General features: G+C 40.2%; 1 protein-coding gene across 5 annotated transcripts in view; it reads left to right on the forward strand.

Moving 5' to 3' along the window:
• LOC104946575 (discs large homolog 1-like protein) overlaps window positions 1–13,715 on the forward strand; it is a 71,328-nt gene extending 57,613 nt beyond the window's left edge. For 4 of the 5 annotated variants that reach the window (XM_010772436.1, XM_010772438.1, XM_010772439.1 and 1 more), the window contains 10 exons: window positions 624–806; window positions 3,880–3,943; window positions 5,454–5,469; window positions 6,953–6,994; window positions 7,332–7,382; window positions 7,570–7,671; window positions 8,051–8,223; window positions 8,312–8,421; window positions 9,992–10,083; window positions 10,462–13,715. In XM_010772436.1, coding sequence (XP_010770738.1) covers window positions 624–806; window positions 3,880–3,943; window positions 5,454–5,469; window positions 6,953–6,994; window positions 7,332–7,382; window positions 7,570–7,671; window positions 8,051–8,223; window positions 8,312–8,421; window positions 9,992–10,083; window positions 10,462–10,568 — 940 coding nt within the window. In that variant the 3' untranslated portion in view covers window positions 10,569–13,715. The remainder of the gene's footprint in view (window positions 1–623; window positions 807–3,879; window positions 3,944–5,453; window positions 5,470–6,952; window positions 6,995–7,331; window positions 7,383–7,569; window positions 7,672–8,050; window positions 8,224–8,311; window positions 8,422–9,991; window positions 10,084–10,461) is intronic. The other variant, XM_010772437.1, reaches the window with a different exon arrangement.
• The last annotated feature ends 1,100 nt before the right edge of the window (window positions 13,716–14,815 follow it).

Consider the following 14,815-nt stretch of genomic DNA (forward strand, 5'->3'; position numbering starts at 1 on the left):
TTAACATCTGTGTAGACAGGACTACACGTATCAGAGGACAACCACAGTCTAGGCACCATAACAAACACGGGGCACAGACTTGTTCTTACACACACACACATACACACACACACACACACACACACACACACACACACACACACACACACACACACACACACACACACACACACACACACACACACATACCATGTGCACACAGACAAGGTCATAAATAATGGTGTTGGAAAGCAGTCCTCAGCTGCTTTGGCTCTCATTCACTACAACAACTCTGGCTGTTTTTCTGTATTGTTTCGTCAGTTCATGTATTTTTAGCTTTGATTATTGTTGTCAAGTTGTTGTCAAAAGTAATGTGAGGCATTCAACCACATTGTCTCTTTTTTCCCAATTTGGAATAAAGATAGAATGGGAAATTTTACATTTATTCCTGTCAAATATTTTGTGGTTTCATTACGACAAGGCAAAATAAGAAGTATTTCCACATTATTTCACTAAATGACTGTCTAATGTTTCTATTTGTGTCCACTCCAGCTTGTATTGTCAGTCTGAAGTAGCATTTATCTTTGTTCTTTTTGACAAAATGTGTAAAATCTAATATGGTTTGCTTCTCTGTCTGTCTGCAGAGCGTTGTTCGACTACGACGGCAGTGGGTCCGATCTGAGCGCGCCCGGTCAAGTCCTGCCCTTTCATTTCGGGGATGTCCTCCACGTGACCAGCGCTGGCGAAGAGGAGTGGTGGCCCGCCCGCCACCTCAGCCCCCCGCCTCCAAACTGCCCTGAAGTCGGCGTCATCCCCAGCCGCAGGAGGTCAGAGTTCAAAGGGTTTGGGTTGGGAGTGGCTCTCTGAAGTCTGCGAGCTTTAGACAGTCAACTCTTGATCCCGCACTCACTGTTTTATTTAGTCATGATGTACTGAAGCCGTCAGTTCTTTGATTATTCTGCTAGTATTTTAAGTCTGTAAGTACTTTAAGTCCCAGCTCCATCCTAGAATCAACCTGTATTTCCCACTGGGGAAGTGAGTATTGTTGTCCCCACTTCCTGCTGTCCTGAGCCTCAGGAGGGAGCATCAAGGTCAGAGCCTTGGCGCCAAACATCGATGCTGTACATACTCCTCTCCACCACAGAATCAATTCCACAAGAGTCTGTCCTTATCTCATGCTCCACCTCGTTCCACCTTGTAATCCTTTCTTATTCCCCTCCTCTCTTCCTTCTCTCCTTCTTTTTCTCCTCTTCCTTCTCTCATTATTCTCATCTCGTCTCTCACCTTTCCTTTTCCTGGTCCTCATTCTCTTTCTTTTATTCTCCTACTATCCGTTGTTCACTTCACATCCTTTACCCGCGCCTTCTCCTCTCGTTGTCTTCTCCCATTTCGCCTCCTCTCCTCTTGGTATTCTTCCTATTCTCCCCTTTTCAGCTCCTTATCTCCTTTTCTCTTCCCCATCCTCCATTTCCTTCTCCTCCTCCTTCTGTTGTATATGCAACTCTTTATTCCTCCTATTCTCCTTCTACTCTATTCCTCTCTTCCTTTTATCATACAACTTCTCTTTATCTCCTCTCTCTTCTTTTCCTGTGTCTACACCTCCTTTTCTCCTCTCTATCTTCTCCTTTTCTCCTCTACTCTCGCCCCCTCTTCCTTATCATCCTCTGCTTTCTCTTTCACCTGCACCTCCTCCTCTCCTTCTTTCCTCCTCTCCTCTTCTCTGTCTGTCTCCCATGTCCTCTCCTCTGCCTCCTGTTCCTGTCCTGTCCAGCTCTGGGTGGTGGAGGGTTTCAAATTGGTTTCAGTTTACGTCGGTGTGCTATTTTGCTGCTGGCTCATAGCACTGCAAACATCATCACTATGAAGAATGTGCTGAATTTAAACCTGAGGTAGAAACTCTTCCCTCTCATCTCCCGCAGAGGAGGTGACAGAAAGATGTTGATAGCTTTCTGAGGAGACACATTAGAACAGCTCAGTCCGTGACGTGGAGGATGCTGAAAGTGATGGAGTTGAAGGGAAGAAAGGGAGGCAGTGACGACAGTGAATAAGTGAAAGAGATTAGAGGCGACAAGGATGAGTGGGAGTGAGGGGTGTGAGGGATGGATGTAGGGACGCGGGGTCAGAGGGCGGAGTATCAATACACGGAGGTGTTAGAGTAGTGGCAGGTTGTTAACAGTGGGTGCATTGGGGTAAAATAATAACAGAATATTATATATCGTAACCTGTTGTAAAAACATAATTAAACAATATAAGGTCTAATAGGGTCTCTCCCTCTCCGCAAGTTATCTTCCCTCCCCCTCTCCCTTCTTGTTGCTCTCCCCCGCCTCCTTTCCTCTTCTTTTTGGTCGACCTTCTCCTCATCTCCCAAATCTTCACTGTTCATTGTCCTTACATCCGTACTGAAGCTCTCCTCCTCTGTATCTAAATCCCCCCCCCCTGGTCTTACACCATCTCCACTTCACCCCTCTCATCACGCTTCTGTTCTTTTTACTTGAATATTTCCATTTTATGCTACTTTGTACTTCTACTTTACTACAATTCAGAGATAAATCGTGTACTTTTACTCCAATTTCTGTCAGCCCTTCTTCTCCTCTTCCACCTTGTCTTGTCCTGTCTTCATCCCCTCCCATCTTACTTCTTATCTTCCTATTTCTGTTTCACCTCCTCCTTGTCTTGCTCCTCTTCTCTCTTCTCCTCTCCTTCTTGAGAATAATAGCCATTTGTTTGGAATTGTACTCTGATCACACGAAAGTGAAAGAGATTAGAGAGGAGAGTATTGAGAAACAAAGAGGACTCATCTGTATTGGCAGTAGAGCCAACATGCTCACATAAAGGGGATGTTCAGAGCCGAGCTGTCATCAGACATTAAAACCCAAGAGTAGCCTGCAGTCTGACGTCGTTCCTCCAGTAAATATTGTCATTTCTGCTGTGGACCTCTGGGCTGCTGCTCTGTTTTCAGTATGTTCAGATGTTGACAGGCATTAGGAGGCTCAAAGCTGCATTATTCAAGGCTGTGTATAAAAACACAGCCTTGATTATAAAGTATGGCTTCTACAGAGAAACTGAGACGGCGGAGATTCACCTTATTTGAAATTCTAGTGTTGAATGTGATTGCCAGCAAGAAGTGGCCCTGTATAGAGAGTGACACATCTACATTTAAACTGGAAGGCAAAACGGTCTCTTTAGTGGGAGCAAGCAGGGCCCTCTATGAGGAGAGCGTAGATGTTCTACCTTGAGACTAAGATATCTTGGTCATGTCTGTAATCACATTCAGATTATTAGACAGAATATCCGTTCCTTTGTAATATCTGAATATTAAAGTCCACAAATTAAATCAGATGACTGTCACTCCTTATCAAAATCCCATAGTCTCATATGCTGCTAATAGACACGATAGATCAAGAAAATGTTTTAATATGAGCTATAGAATTACTTTTTTAATAAAGCACTGTCAGGTGATATTTCTATGGATCAGTCTGATATTGAAGTAAATGTGCAGTTTGATGAGGTTTTAAAGTGATTCTGTGATGAATGGTTTGATCTTCCAGACATTAGAGGAGATCAAATGGAGTTCACATTCGCCTGGTTATACCCCATTATTTTACTGTGAACAGTTATTGTTGTGAAGGCAGTGTTTCACAAGAAATGGAATTGATGCATGATTTATTTCCATTTCTCAAATTGCCTTCTCAATACATCTTTTCATATGTACTCTTCACTAAACAATAATCAAAGAAGCTCTTCCTAGACTATGTATGAAAAACCAACAGATTATAAATATATATAGAGGAGATATAAAGTCAGATACATTTAGTTGTATTTGCTTTTATTCAAACTCTTATGTGTGTGTGTTGTGTCTGTATTTCTCTTAATGTCTATTCATGTCCTCTCATCTCACAGGGCAGAGAAGAAGGAGAGGTCGAGGTTAAAGACGGTCAGAGTGGCGAGGTCTCAGGACAGATCGGTGAGTGGACGCCTGATTTATAAACTTTTTAAAAGATGTTAGGTGATAACAAAGGTCACCAAAGGCACATTTAAGAGTTTAGCTTATTGCTGTTGGTGCACTAACCAGCATGAGGTTCATTTCTCAAAAGAGAAACCCATATCAGTAGAACAGATAATACAGTCTCTTTTCATCTATAACAGTAAGACTGAAAGTTGTTGCTTAAAATGAGTTAAACCCTTTTTTTAGGAGTGTGCTCCTATTTCCTTGAATACCACATGAAACTCTTTCCAATGAGCTTCCAGTCTAAACGTAGACTGTAAGGATGATGTGTTGAGATGCTGTTAAACCAAGTGAAGAAGTAGCTTTGGCATCGGGTTATTTGCAGCGGAAAGTATTTTTCCACCTGTCTATTAAAGTAAATATAACAATGCTATAAAAAAATAAAAGTAGAAAAGAACAAAGCCTCACAGAGACGTTCAACCACTTTTCATCCGAGCTGTCTGAGCGTTGAGCAAAACACATAAATAAATGCAATTAAATTACCATAATTTCTCACATACTCAATCTTTTATGACTTGTTCCAGGAATCAACAAACAAATAGAAACAGCTGAATAGAATAAAACAAATGGTAATAAGTGTGAAGTATTAATGAATCATAAGTGTATTTCACAGCCAACAGATTAATGCAGCAAAGTATAAAGTAAAAGGTAACGTTTCTTAAGTAACACAAAACGTTATATTTACAGTGTCATTCCAAAAGCAGCTTCATTTATTCTGGTCACAATAAACTGACAGTTCATTATTTCATTTCATTCAGATTCTGCAATATGATTCCATAAATACTTGTATTAGCACTCAATATTATGGGATTTTATAAAACGAATTGGTTAGTTAGAGAATGAGCTGTCTAAAAGTATCTTGTGCCCCTGACCGCTGTAGCACCTGTTTATATGAGAAGTGTAGCCCTGTTAACCATCAATTAGAGACTAATTCAAGTTAGTTTGAAATTCAGGCTTTGAAAGTTTCCAGGCTGAGTTTAATAAAGTGAGGCGATGACAAGACTTGAATCACACTTCACGCGGCGTGAGGATGGGAGCTGACACACCAGTCTAACACAAGCTATTGATATCAGTGTGTTGTCAGCTCGCTCTCTGTTTTCTTCACACTGTGAATCAGCAAGTCTGCAATCAGCTACTCTGCACGGTGAAGAGCTGCTAATTAAAAAAAGATCACACACAGATAGACACACACACACATGCGTGCTGTATCCCCTGGCTCCGTGCTTTGAGAAAGACTGCAAAGGATTCTTACTAAATGTGTATGTGTGTGTGTGTGTGTGTGTGTGTGTGTGTGTGTGTGTGTGTGTGTGTGTGTGTGTGTGTGTGTGTGTGTGTGTGGAATAAAGAACCCATGAGCTTTCAAAAAGGGCTTCTGCTGATAACAGTCAGATACTGTTATGATCATCTTCACGTCAGACCATATTCTATCATGACTAATAACTCTCTCTCTCTCTCTCTGTCTCTGCAGGATCAGGAAGATAAAGGTATGTATTCTCTCCCTCAGTGACACCTGCTGGTCAGTATATGTCACTTCAGATTCTCCACAAACCACACTGACACTAGCTTTATCTCATCCTCAATCCCTAAAGTTGAATATAATATATTGTTTGTCCATAAGGCTACTGTCCAGTATGGGTCGGTTTAATAACTGAAATTCATAATTTTGCAATTTTTATTGACATACTCATTGTATAGATCTAGTCCAGCCAGCAATAATGGTTTAATGTTTTTTGCTAGAAAATATAGGGGACATGGTTTAATAGTGAACAAAAGCAATTGATCAGTAGAAGAAGAAGCATTCAGATCATTGAATTAAGTAAAAGCAATACCACCCTTCAAAAATAGTACATTTTAATTGTACTTTAGCAAATATATGTAAGTTTGGTCAGCAATCCTTAAAGTATTACTTTTACTCAAGGTAAACAAATTATCTTTTTGACAATGTTTCATACTTTGTAAGGTCATATAGCTTTATTAAATGTTCCTTTGTGAAGTAGCTAGTTACTTCCAAAAATACAATATCTTTCTATGAAGTCTAGTGCAGTAGAGGAATTTTGCATAACATTAAAGGTGGGGTAGGTACGTTTGAGAAACCGGCTCGAGATACACTTTTTGTTATATTCCATGGAATGCTCTTAAAATCCCGATCGCAATGAATATCTTAAGTGCTTTGACAAAAAATCCATAACAAAACATCATCTGTGGAAGCCGTAATACTGTAAAAAGTACGACCAATCATTTTAGCCGGCCCGGCTAAAATAACTGGATGGCCTACCTGCCTGTCAGCCTTCCATCTGTGCACAAACTTATCTCGTGCCCTCATTGGTCATGTGCGCGTTCGTGTGTGTTGGAGGAGGGGCTCTGTAAGGAAGTGGCAGATTTTCTCCGGTTGTGTATTTTCAAATTCTAGTGCACTCGAGCTGGTTTCTCCAAAATGACCTACCCCACCTTTAAAATACTCTAATAAAGTACAAATACCCCAGAATTGTACTTTAGTCAAGTCCGAACTAATCTACTTTCCACCAAATGTTTGTGATAATAACACTTTCAACAAAAAGCCATAACTTTATGGAAGTGCAGCACTAAATGACTGGAGTACCCATTACAGATCGCAAAAGCTGAATATTTCAACCCAAATGTTGGATATAGAGTGATCCTGTTGACTTTGCCATGCCTTTATGAACATTACAAAGTAGAACAAGAAAGGAAGTGGTTAACTGTTATATCTGTTATGTTCAGGTGTAAACATACTTATAGGTTAATATCCTCTGGCCTCCTGCTCCCCTGAACACCATGAGTGAACAGACACTGAAGGATGAATATGGTGTGGCTGATGTTTTCTGTTATAAGAGAAAGGTTGTCATTGGTTGTTTGACATTTAAAACAATGCAAGTCTGTGTGCGTTTGTCTGTATCTTTATGTTTGTATGTGTTTGTGTTGCTGACTCTGACTGTCTTGTCCTTCCAGAGCTGGTAACCTCTTGCACCAGCGATAGTGAGAGTAGTTCCTGTAAGTCTAGACCCTCCTCTACGGCTTTCTTTCTCTAAGTCTCTCTTCTCTTCTTCTTTGCTTTTTCTTGTTCAGTTTTTATTTGTGTGTGTTGTATTTCTCTGTGTGTGCTTCTGGTGTATACACGCACATGTGTATTTGTGTGCTGTGATTTGTTTGTTCTTATGTGCATAGTGTTTGTGTTTTTGTGAGCACAAGTTACCTCTGCTTCTCCAGTCTCCTTTGCCAGAGCTGTTGAAGAATTGAATCCAGACGTAGAAAAGGGTCGGGGGTGTTTTCATGTTGATGATCCCTCCCACTTTGCCTCTTAACGTGTCCATCATTTCTTCCCAATCAGCTGGCCAGGAGGAGACCCTCCTCACATACCAGCCTGTCATGCAACTGGAAGGTCAGTGCTCAATTTCACATCACAGTAACTCATTTGTTTATTATTATTTTACTGTCTTGTGATGGTTGGTTCCTAAAGGCATTCATTAGTTAAATGATTTGTTTATCTTCACATGCTATTTTTTTAACAAACTGTCTTAGTGTCATTTTGTACGTGTATTAACCTGGTTCTGTTTATCTTATCCCAGTTACTTACACCCGACCAGTCATAGTGCTCGGACCAATGAAAGACCGGATCAACGATGACCTCATCTCCGAGTTCCCTGACAAGTTTGGCTCCTGCGTCCCACGTGAGTGTTCTAACTTTATGATGAATCCCAGCGATGAACTCTTCAATAAAACCGTAACTTAGCACTCAAGCAAAGATTTTATTTGTCTAACTTTTAAAAAAGCATGTTTATAATGCTGTAACATATGACTTATAACATGTGACTTATAGGAATACAGGAAGTGAGGTGAGTTCAGGTAAATGTGGTCATAAAAATAACAGACACCATAAAACCATAGAGCAAATAGGATGAACTGACAGGAAGTGAATGGAAATGTACTTTCTGGTATACAGTATGCAGGACTGACAACAAAAGTCAGGACTATGGGCAAACTGAAATCAACATTATATTTGGTCTTAAATAATAGAGTTTTAATGTGTTTCAAATCTATGATTAACAGACACAACACGGCCGCGGCGAGACTACGAGGTGGACGGCAGAGACTACCACTTCATGGCCTCCAGAGAGGTCATGGAGCAGGAGATCCAGGAACACAAGTTCATCGAGGCGGGACAGTACAACAACCACCTGTATGGGACCAGCATACAATCGGTCAAAGAGGTCGCTGATAAGGTGAGTTAAAGAGAGAGTGTGATGATAAAAACAACACAGAAGAAACAGAGAGGAGTAACACATGATGTCTCTGTATGTCACCTTGCAGGGTAAACACTGCATACTGGATGTATCAGGGAATGCGATAAAGCGTCTCCAGTTGGCAGGCCTTCATCCCATCGCTGTCTTCATCAGACCACGCAATGTCGACAACATCCTGTAAGAAACATCACATTTAGATTATTAATGACAGACCTGTTAAATAAATGACATTTACTTTATGAAGTCTGTACAAAAACAGAAGTCATGCAATCATACAGGACATTTGTTTTTGTTTATGCAATATGTGTCTCCAGCTACCTTTAAAGATACTGTAACTTAAAGGTCTCCTATTATACTGTTTTTCATCCATATATTATTAGGTCTCAGATATACACAAAACATGTCTCCGAAGTGTTTGGCTCCAAATACCAAACAGATCATGCATTGTAGCATCCCATAATCCCCTCTGTTTCAGCCCTGTTTCGAAAGGGCTGATTCCCTGTCTTTTACTTTAGAGGAAAAAATACGCCCCTCTGAGAGATATTTGGTTACAAAGAACACAATGGTGCTCTAGGAGGAGATTCAGGTGATAAGGTGGGGGGGGTACCTTTGTTGGTTATTGGCTATTGGTTACACAAGCCAAAAAAAACATTATGACATCACAAAGGGGCCAAAAACTGATCAGCTCATTTTCAGACAGGTTCTTATTAGGGCTGTCAAACGATTACAAATTTTAATCAGATTAATCACAGCTTAAAAATTTATTAATCATGATTAATCACCATTCGAACTATGTCTAAAATATGCCATTTATTTATGTATATTGTTGTGGGAATGGAAAGATAAATGAAAGAAGGCGGATATATCCATTTATACAGTATGTATGTTTATTATAACATTGTTCTGTGTGTCAAAATGAAAGACAGCCCACACACCTATCAATCATCAAACCGTGGGGTCTTATTTCATTACGTGTTGATTTCTATCAACACGTAATGTTGTATCGATGTATATAGAGAAGTACTACAGCAAAAGTATTCTCCTTCGGGATTTCCTGCAACATCACCACGCCGTTATCTTGATTCTGATTGGCCAGAAGACATTATCAAAGATGTTCTATTGAGAAGACGATCACTACGTGACAAAAGTTTTCAAAAGCGTTTCTAGTCTTCGGTATTTCCAGACAAGTGGCTACTGAAATCAATCTTACTAACTGCTGTCTGTGCAATTTACTCCGCGCGAGTTGGCAGACTTTATTTTGCTTACTTTAACATCATTTTTCATGGTGGGGCTAAGCCATTTCTTGGTATGGCTGTAGCCTACCCCAGCCATACCCCAGCGCTGCCACTGGTGGGATGTATGGGGCGGGCCATTCTGCACATGTGTTAAATGCATTAAATGCGTTAAATATTTTAACGCAATTAATTCAAAAAATTAATTACCGCCGTTAACACGATAATTTTGACAGCATTAGTTTTTATATAAATGGATCAGGACAGAAAGAGAACGAATAATTGTTCCTGAAACTTTCAGAATCTCTTTACACAGAGGGGACACATGTTGATGTATAAAAGACATGAACCAGTGGATTTTGCATAATAGGTGACCTTTAACTCTTCTTTGATCAGGATCACTACAGTGAGATGGTACAGTATCAGCCTATCATTTGTCAGCAGTTGAATGAAATAATTAAACAATGTTTTATATTCTGTTCTTTAATATGGACACCTCATGTCTGTCTTTCCAGAGAGATGAACAAGCGCTTCAATGAGGAGCAGGCGAGGAAGTCCTTCGAAAGAGCCGTCAAACTGGAGCTGGAGTTCACAGAGTTCTTCACCGGTTAGTAGAAGAGTATTGATCTTCTCATCTCACTGTGGGCAGGAAAGAGAATAATTGTATTTCCCGAAATGTTGAAGCCTTTCTTTAGCAAAATCTGTGACATTATTGGGTAAACTGAGACACATTGCAGTCTCAATATAACAGTTTTGTGCACAGGAGATTCAGACAATGGTCTCGAGGTGAACCATTGCTTTATGTAAATAACACACATAGGCCTTCAGTCAATGAAATACACAGATGTGGACCTTTAAAGGTTACTGCTTATTTAATAAAAGCTTTTTATATATATTTCCTTTAAGCACACACAGTGGGTTGCCATGGTAATATGTTTATGTAAAGGATCTTCTTGGATATTAATTTCTGTCTACCTGCCTGCAGGTATCGTCCATGGCTCGACTCTAGAGGAGGTGTATTCGCAGGTGAAGCAGATCATTGAGGAGCAGTCTGGTCCTTACATCTGGGTGCCCACCAAGGAGCGACTCTGAACAAACACACACTACATCCTCACACACATCACTATTTCCACACTTCCTCCATCTCTCATTTTCTATTATCAGCCTGCTTCCTCTCTATCTATCTCTTGTACACACACATTAGTACACACACACACACACACACACACACACATTTACACAAGCACATACAGTCGGACAGGGCTGGGACTATCTGGGACTGCTACTTCCTTAAGTGGGAGGGGCTAATGTCTGTCCAGCAGCCTATCGGTGGATCTTCCTACGGCTCAGTTCCTTAATGTTTAAGGAGGTGGTTTAAATCATGGCGACATGTACCATTATCTGATTTGATTTCATTATTGTTCTTATTATTGTTGTTGTCGTTGTTGTTTTCATATTAACGAAGGGTAATGCATTCATGTATGGGTTTGTAATGATATTATTGTCACCAAGAGGCAGACTTTTGCACGCTGTAGCTTTAAGAGCATGTTTGTGGGACAAAATCTTGATCTCCTTCCCAACTGTCCGTCTTTTCATGGCATTGCTCCTGTTAAGTCTTTTCTATATTTCTCTCATATCCCATATCTTCCTCCTCCTCCTCATCCTCCTCTTCCTTCTTCCCCTTCAGACTACAGACTTTATACATAAGGTGATGATTTTATAATCTGCATCAGCATTTTGGTATCAAAGGCCCAAATGGAACTAAAGTACAATTGGAGACAAGAAAACAATATTTCCTTTAAGAAGCAGCATTTTGCAGTTAAATAATCATTAGAAAGTAAATTAGATAGCTTTGTAATAAATAACATATTGAGGCTTGTGGTGTGTTTAGAGTTAATTTTGAGCCCTAAACCCATGTTTCTAAAATAAAAAGAAAGATTCCAAAAGGGAAATTGAAATATAAAATATGCTTAAAACAGAAACAAGTAATCAAGGATTACAACACTTTTATCCAGTTAATTGTTTTTGAATATGTTAACAATTCACTCAGTGATGTGAACAAAATGTATCATCATTTCTCCAGTGGAAATGTACAGTTCAATAAGGTATGGACACATTATTGGTCTGAAATGAAAAGAAATCTGCTGATGGTACACCAGAGAAAACAGACAACAAGGGTGCATTAGTGCCACTTTGCAAGGTGCAGATAAGAATATATGGCAAGTGATTGCAAACTGAATCAATGGCTGCTTTACTACCAAATGTACACAAGAAGCAAAGGGAAGAAAAAGTAGTTTAGAATCCTATTTAATGCTCAAACTGAGTGACAAAGAATAGGCTAAAACTACGAGTCATTTATATCAATAGAAATTTGACAAATAGTTTACATTTGTAATGGTGAAGTAATTTCACTTTTCGCAGTTTGATACAGTTCCTGAAAAACTTTTCTGCCACCCCCCCTCTCTTCCTCCTCGCTGACTCATTGCGTTCATCCCCCCTGCCCCTCCCCTCTCTCTCTTTCTTCACATTCACACTGTGACATTAGTTGATCGCTCCACCATCAATCAGTGTATCATCTTCTACATCAACACGATCATCATAATCATCAGCATCAATGTTATAACTCTCCTTCTTACTGTAGTTGCACTAATGAGGGCTGGTTTCTTAAAAGCATCTTAACCCGTCCCAATGTTTCTGGTGTGACACACTCACTCTCCTTTCAGTTTTCAGTGATTATATTGCTAGCAAACAAGGTCAGGGAACTCTTTCTGGTCATTTGCTGTATGTCACGCTACTGTAGTTAAAGTTACTCGTCACCCTCTCGTAAACGCTACTGTCAATGACCACCAATGAACTGCATAAGGTCTCTTTGAAACAGGTTTCTGTCATGCTGGATTTGTATGAGCCTTCAGTCCCAGTGTGCATGAATATCACCTGAAAATAACTGCATTTGTGACCTTTGTTCTCCCATAATACAGGTGGACAATCCAAGTGTTGCATTTTTACCTGTTATCCAGAAATAGGTTGTTTTATCAAAGCTGTTTTAGTGGTCTCACAAATAGTTTGCCCACTATGAAACAATTGTGAGAATGTGTTTTTATTTTTAATCCCTGTCTCCTGCTTTTTGGATCTACAATATGCAACGTTACAGTACTAAGTACTCTATCTGTACTAGCTGTGTCATTCATGTGACCCTTGCCTTGGACGTCCTCATGCATCGTTATTCACATCTTGTAAAAAATCGTGTGACACACAGACACAACCCTCTGTTGGGTAACAGGTAAAAATGAATGGTTTGACTTTTCACGTAAAGCGACTATATCAATATTTTTCTAATAAGAATGTATCAAATGACACAATGTGAAAACGTATGACAAGGTTAACAGAAAAATCACCTGAATCTGCATCTCTCCACAGCTTAGCGTGAGTTTCAGTTTCAAGTGTTAGCCATCTGGCCCACCACTTAGCCGATTCTCACTGCTCTCATAGTATTGTTTTATTCTGCAGCACACAGCTGTTCTTAATGAATTATTTCTTAAAACAAGTTCACTGTCCACTACCTGCTCAGAATCCAACAACAGACTTACTCAGTTAGCATCGGGCTGCTAAACATAATGGAGCATGTAGCACCAAAGGAGCCAGATATTTAACTAAGGAGAAGGTGGAGACCAAAATCAGAGCTAAAAGAGAGTGATGCCACATAGGGGCTCACCCGACATGACAACAAAATCTGTTATCAATTGAACATTTGGAATACCGAGATGCTTTAGGTAACACAGCCCCTGTATGGACCTTGTCAGCCGCCCACTACTCATCTCCACCCTCAACCCCCCCAATGCGATTCCTCCAAGCTGACTGGAGACCAGAGACGTGTAGAAAGACCGTTCTGTCATCAGAATAGCTTTAAGACTCAAACAATAAATTGTTTTGACCACATGTGTTTTGAGAGCTTTCATATTTCCTCACAGAATGTCCGGCTAAATCTTTTCTTTTTCATCGGTAATCCTCCATGACTTGGCGGTTGTCAACTTGTCAGTTGACAGAACTGGACTCTCTGTGTGACTCTGCTGTGTTTCAGCCGGGGGACCATGCCACTGTCTGTTAGAGTAAAGCACCGATGCAAAGTATCTATTACAGAGATGGAACTACTGTATATCTTACATATTATAATATTTATCCCTGCTCTAACTGCCTATTTTGGTATAAAAAAATAAAAGTCTTTATTGAGATTTACTGAAATCACTTGACCGATGACGGGAGATTATTTTTCTTTCTGTGTTTTGGACTGTATGAATGTGAATACAATAATAACTGTGAATATTTTGCAACCACTTCCACCTACTGCAGGTTTGTAATAGTTTTTCAAAGTTTCCAGATATTGGCTTGAAAGGTGCAAATAATCTGGTTCTTTACTGATTTTAAAAATGCTGCTTTATTTGTTTTAGTTTGAAGTTCTTAGCAACTAAATAGTAGTTCTTTAGAGCAGTGGTTCTCAAATGGGGGTACGCGGACCCCTAGGGGTACATTGGAGTACTGCAGGAGGTACGTGAGATTTATTTTATGTTAATGAAAAAAACAACATAAGTAATGCATTTAAACAAACTGCTATTAGTAGATTAACTACTTTATTCAAAGGTTTACAGTAATTCTGGATAATAAAATGGGAAAAATAAACGGGGTGCTCTCTTTTCCTCTCTCTCCTGACAGCCCGTCAGTCTCGTGCAGCTCGCTGAACATGTAAGTGACCCGACAGTAAAGAATACATATATTTATAACTAGTTTAGCTTGTTCCAGAGTAGATAAATTAGCTAAGTGTGCCGGGTCTAACTCTTATGGCGCATTCACACTGCAGCGCGGAGCTCGCTTTAAGCGTGCCGAGCCGTGCGGGGCCCGTTTTTGGTTGCGCTTCCACTTGGCCTAGTTTTGGCCCGGGGCTACTTTTTCACCTTTTTTCTGGCCCGACTAAATTGTGGTTCTATCGAGGCCAACAAGCGGGGCCAACAACCGGGCGGAATATGCTAAACTAGTGACGACTGCTGATTGGTCAGAGAGAATCGTCACAATGCTCGCGCGACTTAATCCCTAGTGTTGCATATATTAAGGGACGCTTGCAGCATTTTTGAAAACTGAACCTTGCAGCATTTTTGAAAACAGTGAACCTAAGAAGAAAAAAACACATACCAAGAAGCAAGGACATGATGGCTTCCACATCCTCCATTGTTGTTGTGTGTTTTGTGAGTTGTGACTAGACTATCTCCAGCAGTACAGTAACGCACTCAAAGCAGCCCGGTCTAATTACTACTCACAACTCATTCAGTCTGGCTCCAGCAACCCCAAGC

The sequence above is a fragment of the Notothenia coriiceps genome, unplaced genomic scaffold (assembly GCF_000735185.1).
Source record: "Notothenia coriiceps isolate Sejong01 unplaced genomic scaffold, NC01 NC01_scaffold00011190, whole genome shotgun sequence".
NCBI lineage: Eukaryota > Metazoa > Chordata > Actinopteri > Perciformes > Nototheniidae > Notothenia > Notothenia coriiceps.